Raw genomic sequence first — 8,020 nt, 5'->3', positions numbered from 1 at the left:
CCTGGGTCCTAGAACAGTGACTGACACATGACTGCCAAAATTAATGATTGGATGAATGAGTCCATAACTTCTTGCAGCATTATTGGAGCAAGAAAAGAAGTAATATTTATAGCGTGTTCTATTTTCAGGTTCTTTTATGTGTACATTCTAGCTTCAGTTTTCAATTCTGCAAATTGACACAGGTGCATAAAATAGGTTGGAAGTCATAATCTAGAAATTATATATTCTATATATTATATACACAACATGTATATATTCCATATGGAAATGTACATGTTTTCAAATACTGTAATCATTCACCTATCACTTGTCAATAGAACTTTAAAAACAAAATTTGCTTTGCTCTCGCACTCGCCTTTGAGGCAGCAGGTGCGCTTCAACATGCAGAACGACGCCGGCGAGTTCGTGGACCTTTATGTGCCGCGGAAATGCTCCGCCAGCAACCGCATCATGGGTCCCAAGGACCATGCGTCCATCCAGATGAACGTGGCCGAGGTAGACAAGGTCACTGGCAGGTTTAATGGCCAGTTTAAAACCTACACTATCTGCCGGGCCATTCGCAGGATCGGTGAGTCAGATGACTCCATTCTCCGATTGGCCAAGGCAGACGGCATCGTCTCAAAGAATTTTTGACTGGAGAGAATTGTGGATGCGGAACATTTGTCATAAATAAATATTGAAAAGTAAAAAAAAAAAAAAAAAAAAAAAAAAAAAAAAAAAAAAAAAAAAAAATTTTAAAATGATCATAAGTGATTTATTTGTGACTCTTTTAAAGTTGTATTTTTTGTTTTTGTTTCGCACTGGGAATTGAACTTAGGGATGCTTTACCACTGAGCTACAACCCCAGCCCTTTTCATTTTTTATTTTGAAACAGTGTCTCGCTAAATTGCTTTGGACCTTGCTAAGATGCTGAGGCTGGTCACAAACTTGTTTAATTCTCCTGCTTCAGCCTGAGTCACTGAGATTACAGACATGCATCACTGCAAGCAGCTCAACTTCAAGTTTTTAAAATATAAACTATATATAAGAAGATGGAACCTAATGGGTCAATCCTTCCTGTAAAGTGTGTGCTGTGCCATTCATTTTTTTTTTCTTTTTTGCCTTTGTGTGTGTTGTGTTGGGGGGGGGGCGGGTGTTGGGGATTGAACTAAGAGGCACTTTATCATTGAACTACACTACCAGTCCTTTGTATTTTATATTTTGAAACAGGGTCTCTCTAAGTTTCCCAGGCTGACCTTGAGTTTGCAATTCTTCTGCCTCAGGCACCCAAGTTGCTGGAATTACAGGCATGAGCCATGGAGTCAGCCCCCCACTCCGTGTGTGTGTGTGTGTGTGTGTGTGTGTGTGTGTAAGTGTATGATAATATACACAATTTTTTGGCATCACCTTTTATTTAAAAAGTTAAAAACTCCTTAATTTAAACAATAAGACCTTAATTGTTTAGCCCTGATATCAGCACCATAACTTACAGGGCAACATGTCTAATGCAACAAATGAAAAAGGAAAAAGGAATGGCAGATAAAAGACCTCAGAAACCAGGTGCAGTGGCACACACCTATAATACCAACTTCTTGGGAGGCTGAGACAGGATTCCAAGTTCGAGGCCAGCCTGGGAAACTCAGTGAAACCCTTTCTCAACATTAGGAATAAATTAAGACTGAGGATATAGTTCACTGGTATAGCACTTGCCTAGTAAGCCTGAGGCCCAGTTTCAATCCCAAGTACCACGAAAAGACAAAGACAAAGGGAAAAAACCCCTCTGGATTATATATCTAATTGACACTAGATTTCATTAGTTAATAGTGGTACTTTTGTGGGAGGGGTTAGTGTTAGGGTTAGAGTTAGGGTTAGGGAGGGGGGCAAGAATGGAGGAAGGAAGGACTGTTTAGAGAGAAAAGAGGGGTGGGAAGGGTGGGGGGGAAGGGAAAAAATAACAATGAATCAAACAACATTACCCTATGTAAATTTATGATTACACAAATGGTATGCCTTTACGCCATGTACAAACAGAGAAACAACATGTATCCCATTTGTTTACAATAAAAAAAAAATAGTTGTACTTTTGCAATCTGTGGCTGTGAGACCTGAAAAAGAAGGGTTTGTTGTTTAAACTGCAATCACCTTTCTAGCTATAGATAATCATCATTCTTTCATGGCAGATTTTAATAGTTCCTCTAAAGAATTTGGGATGACTATCTCAAAGTAATTTGAAACTTTCCTTACTATTCCTTATTTTCTCTCCTGATAAGACCTATAGCCCTTTTCTACTGAGTTTCATTTTGTTTGGTTTGGTACCAGGGATTGAACCCAGGAGCATTTTACCACTGAGCTACATCCCCAGTTTATTTTATTTTAATTTTTTTGTGGTGCTGTGAATTGAACCCAAGACCTTGTGCATGTGAGACAAGCACTCTACCAACTGAACTATATCTCCAGCCCTTATTTTTTTATTTTTGAAGCAGGGTCTCACTAAGTTTGGTTAGGGCCTCACTAAGTTGCTGAGGCTGGCTTTGAACTTGTGATCTTCCTGCCTCAGCCTTCTGAGTCGCTGGTATTACAGGTATACACTACCCCATCCTGCTCAGTCACTTAGTCTTCAATTGTGTATACTGAATGCTTTCTCTGTGCAGTGCACTGAGAATATAGCCATAAATGAAAGCAAACCCCTGTTCTTACAGACCTTCTGTTCTAGTAGAGGTGGTAAGAAAATCAATCGCCTAGTAATAAATAGTATAAAATCAAGTAATGTAAATGTCATGATGAGAAATTCATCTAAATAAGGGAATAGTGAGAGAATGGTGGTTGTTTTATATAAAACGGTCTGGCTACTCCTCTACACCCCTGTATTTCAATGGCAGACTGTGTGATTAGTATGCCCAAGGCTCTGGGTTTGATCCCCAGCACCACTAAAAAGTAAAAATAAATAAATAAATAAATAAATAAAGGAGGGCCTCTTTGCAAAGGTGACATTTGAGCAGACATTCCCATTAAAGTTACTGTGTGAAACAAGCAAATATTGGGCAGGGGGGTGGTTAAGCAGAGAAAACTACAAGCACAAAGATATTGAGATAAAGAGCCAAATCCAAATTCAAAGGGAGAACAGACTTGAATTTAGTCACTTAAAGTTAAACTAGGTTTGACTGCAACATATAACAACTGTTGACTTCTATCTCCATTTGAAAAGGACTTTTTTGGTTTTTTGTACTTAATGATCCACATCCCCAGCTCTTTCTTTCTCCCTTCCTTTCTTCCTTCCCTCCCTCCCTCCTTTCTCTTTCTCTCTTTCTCTCTCTCTTTCTTTCTCTCTTTGATTTTTAATTTTAAATTTTGAGATAGGGCCTCACTAGTTGCTTAGGGCTTCACTAAGTTATAGAGACTGGCTCTGAACCTGCAATCCTCCTGCCTCAGACACCCAAGCTGGTGGCATGTGCCACCACAATGCCGGGCTCTACTGACTTCTACCATAACATCCTCCTCAGTTTTCCTGCTTTTTCTCCCTCTTGCTTTTTCTTCCATCTCACTTTTCTTCTTGAACTTCTCATCTGACACCCAATTCTTAAACATGGGTAGTATTTCCCCCTGGCTTTGCCTCTGGCCTGCTTCCTCACCTTGGGTACTGGGGATTGAACCCAAGGGCGCTCCACCACTGAGCTAATCCCTGCTTCACCACTGAGCTAATCCCCAGTCCTTTTTATTTTATTTTGAGACAGGGTCTTGCTAAGTTGTCCAGGCTAGCATTGAACTTGCTGTCCTCGAATCAGCCTCCTCAGTAGCTGGGATTAGAGGTGCCACCATCCCCAGCTTTTTATACACCTCCATTAGGAAGCATCCCAGGAAGTCCAAACTCAATATGTCCAAAGATGAGCTCATGGTGTTCCCTCCTAAATCAGCTTCTTACATAGTATTCCAGATCTAAAATGGAGTGATCACCTATTCCCAAACCAGAAACCTAAAGTCTCCAAGAATTCTTCCACTTCCTTTCCATGTTTGAAGAGTCACGGGACCAGTTTTTCCATCCACTCTCAAGTTCCCCTGTCTAGTGCCCTGTGCCACACTGTCTCATGTAGATCCTCCTCCAAAACATTCTCCTTAGCTTCCCAACAGGTCCCTGCTTCCCTTCTCTCACCCCAGCTTTATCTTCTGCATGGATCCCAGAATAAGCTTTATGAAATGTACCTCTGATCTTGTCATTTGTATACTTAAAAATATCCCTATTTTCATTAGGATAGAACCCAAATTTCTTTGCAAGGAGCTCATGGTCCTTTAAGATCTGACCCTGCCTAATCGCTTTCCAACCTCACATTCCCATCATATTTTTGCTACTCCAAGTCCCTTATAACCACAACTTTCATACCATGTTCTTAGCGATCTCCCTTCTGTACTTCTGTACATTCAGTGCTGGCAAAATTCTGTCTTAAGTTCACCACTTCATCTTTCTAGCCTCTTCTCAGTGCTCATTTGCCCTGGTTGTTGCTGTTAGGCTACCCTCCTCCATGTTCTATGTTGCCCTAGGACCTGTACACATTTCTCTCATTCCCCTGTAAATTTAAGTCTACTTATTTTTCTTCCCCCTTATTTATAAGCTCTTTGAGGCCAGGATTTTTTTTTTTTTTTTTTTTTTTTTTTTTTTTTTTTTTGGTGGTGGTGCTGGGATTGAACCCAGGGCCGTGTGCATCCTAGGCAAGCACTCTACCAACTGAGCTTTATCCCCAGCCTCCCAGGATGTGTGTCTTTTATCTTTGTCCCCAGAGCCTCGCTTGGTGTCTAGCACACAGGAAGCATTATATTAATGAACTGCTGAAGGAAAGAAGAAAGAAACCAACACAGCTGTGTTAAGGAGAGATATGTGGAAGCTAGGAACAAGATGAGACCAGACACAAAGGGCAGAACAGATCAGATGACCCTAGGACACTTCCACCCTTCAGCTTTGATGAATCCCTGGGTCGGAAAAACTCAAAATTTATAATGAAAAAAAGACTTTTAATGTGATCTCACCTCATTCCTCTGGCTCCCTCTCTTTGGTCTGCAAAGAGAAGAAAGACATATTCAAAACATAGGCAAGGCATAAGCCAAAGGTTTTGCAGGTGCCATCATTAAATTATTTTACTATTAAAGCCCAACAATGTATAATCCATTTTTTTCTTTCTCTTTCTTATTATCTGCCTTTTCATGAAGAAAAAGGAAAAAAAAAGCAACAAAAACTCACTGGAGGAATATGTGGTTGTTTAATTTGGGCTTCTCTGGTGTCCTCTAGTAACCCAGCTCACTGATAATTCTTATTCCTTGCTGTATTACAAAGGATATATTATCCCTGCCTATTCTACTGCCAGAGAATAATGGTGTGGGGAAGGAAGAGAAGGGACATTATAGAAAGGGACATTATTTTTCCAGGCCTGTTTCCCAACAAAGAGGAAAAAGCTGTCGCCAGAGGGCTATGTGTTTTGCTAAGGCACTGAACTCTCCCTCTGGTGGTATCCAGAATCCTCAGATAAACCCAGAAGTCCTTGTTCTAAAACTTTCTTCTAAAATAACACTATGAATGAATAAGAGCATAGATACATGAATCTTCAATGCAATGTTGTTTGAAGTATCAGAAGACAAAACACTAGACACCACTTAGATATTTATTATAGGAGAATATATTTTTAAAATATGGTGTCTAAATTATAGGTATTATGCAGTTACTAAAAATAGTAACTTAGGGGTTGAGGCTGTAGTTCAGTGGTAGAGTGCTCGCCTTGCATGTACAAGGTTCTGGGTTCTATCCCCAGCACCATCACCAAAAATAATAATGTGTTAAAATCATATTCATTTACCTGGGACCGAAGGTATAGTTCAGTGGTAGAGTGCTTGCCTCACATGTACAAGGTACTAGATCCCCTGGACTGCAAAAATAAAATAAAATAAATAAAAATTAAACAATGACAATAAATATTGTGTGTGTGTGTGTGTGTGTGTGTGTGTGTATCTAGAGGGGTTTGAACAAAATATAGGTGGAAAAAGCAAGTTATTTTTTATGAGTGCCAATGGTCCCATTTTAAGATTACTTTATTCAATCAGGGATTGAAAAGAAAATCGTTGATTGTTTTACACAATGGTATGGTTTAGTTCATTGCACCTAGCTGGTGTTGCTTTTGAGCTTCAAAAAGGAAAACCCAGGGGCTGGAGACGTAGCTCAGTGGTATAGTACTTTTCTGGCACTGGTGAGGCCCTGGGTTCAATTTCACACTGCAAAGATGAGAAAACAAGGAAAATCTGAATTTAAGAAATGTACTGCATTCACATACTTTTCCTCTTCTCTCCCTCCCCCCCCCCCCCCCTCTCTCTCTCTTTCTTCTTTTTTGGACTGAGAATTGAACCCAGAGTGCTTTACCATTGATCTATACCCCAGCATTTTTCATAGTTTTTTTTTCTTTTTGGTACCAGGGATTGAACCCAGAAGCACTTAACCACTGAGCCACATCCACAGCCCTTTTTAATATTTCGTTTTTATTTAGAGACAGGGTCTTGATGGATTGCTCCTAAGATGGATTGCTCCTCACCGTTGAGTCTGGCTTTGAACTCGTGATCCTCCTGCCTCAGCCTTTGGGATTACAGGTGTGTGCCATCGCACCCAGCTCACAAACAGATTTTGAAGATAAAAGCCCTCAGCTGGTGCTTTGACCCTTCCTAAAGGCTCCCCTGGTTAGCTCGTTCTAATAGTATGCCTCTAGAAAAAAAAGGCAGGGAAAGAGGCCGAAAATCTCTGCTGGGCTACATCATCTTTCCTTGAACTGACCAGCCTGCCGAGTGACTGCAGTGAGGGGCCAGAGGAGCCCCAGCTCTGGAGTGGCCCATCAGGCCTCTGTGTTCTAGGGAAGGAGCAAAGTAGAAAAAGAGCTACTTTCTCTGCCGCCTCCTGGCCCTTAGCCAAAGAGTTGCTAGTGGTGGGAGTGGAATTTTTCCATGGCAAAGGAAGAGGAAAAATCAGATCACATTTCCCACTGGCAGAGCCCTATTTATTCAGGAAGATCTTGGGGCCTTCGCTATTCATAACAGAAGCGTTCACTGGGTCAGGCTTTGGTTAGAGATCTTTTCTTTCGTCTTTTTCTTTTCTTTCCTTTCTTTCTTTTTTTAGGTTCGAAGGTGTTTCTCACTAAAATCCAAGCACTATAAATGCAAGCACTCTGGAGAAGTGCCATTATTAGATGATGTGCCAAAGGACATCAGGGCAAAACAAACATGGAAAGTCTTTTCTTTTTCTTTGTGGTGCTGGGGATTGAACCCAGGGCCTTAGTGCTTAAAGCACTCTACCAACTGAGCTGTCTCCCCAGCCCAGAAAGTCTTTAGCTGAGTGAAGAGAGGCACATCTTCCAGAAGAGTCTGATATTTCTCTTTCGTCTCACAAGTTCACTATACTGGCAGTTTTGGGGGCCTCAAAAGCCCACAGGAAGATGTTCCTCTCCTTGAACTCTTCTTCTGCCCTCCCTCAGCCAGGGTACTTGGATAGGAATCATGCACAATCAAAAAGCATTTGTAAAAGTTCACTTGGGAGCAAAGTGACTAAGTGTAGAACACAGAATCGTGTATTTGAAGAGAATTAAATCCACCTCAACCTCTATGAAATGCACTAATAATATTTGGTGGCATTTTCTGAGGATTACCAGCTATGTGTTCCATCATATCATGCAACCCATAACATCCTTTTTCCCCCCGAGTTACAGATGAAGAAACAGACTTAGTTACTTGACTAAAGTCAAGATAGAAACTTCTGGCGCACAGCCTTGAGATTTCATATTTTTTTGCCCCATGTACATGATCTTTCTATAAGATGTCATTGAAAAGTGATCACAATATCTGCTTGGACACCTCCAGTAATTTTAGAGGCAATCCATTGGTAACTATGACAAAATTCTTTTTTTATGTTGCCTGCTTTCTGGCATTGATCTTTGTGCAAGATTTTTGTCACTATGAAAAAGTACCTGAGAAAATCAACCTAGAGGAAGAAAAATTTATTTTGGCCCACAATTTCAGAAATTTC

At 40.6% G+C, this 8,020-nt stretch overlaps 1 protein-coding gene across 1 annotated transcript; it reads left to right on the top strand.

Moving 5' to 3' along the window:
• The first annotated feature begins 329 nt into the window (after positions 1 to 329).
• LOC306658981 (small ribosomal subunit protein eS21-like) lies at positions 330 to 705 on the top strand. Its single transcript, XM_079136243.1, has one exon. It carries the CDS (start codon positions 382 to 384, stop codon positions 631 to 633), a length of 252 nt encoding a protein of 83 aa, XP_078992369.1. The 5' UTR covers positions 330 to 381; the 3' UTR covers positions 634 to 705.
• Positions 706 to 8,020: the final 7,315 nt, after the last annotated feature.

The sequence above is a fragment of the Sciurus vulgaris genome, assembly GCF_902686455.1.
Source record: "Sciurus vulgaris genome assembly, chromosome: 1".
In the NCBI taxonomy this organism is placed as follows: domain Eukaryota; kingdom Metazoa; phylum Chordata; class Mammalia; order Rodentia; family Sciuridae; genus Sciurus; species Sciurus vulgaris.
This window is presented reverse-complemented; position numbering and strand designations above follow the sequence as displayed.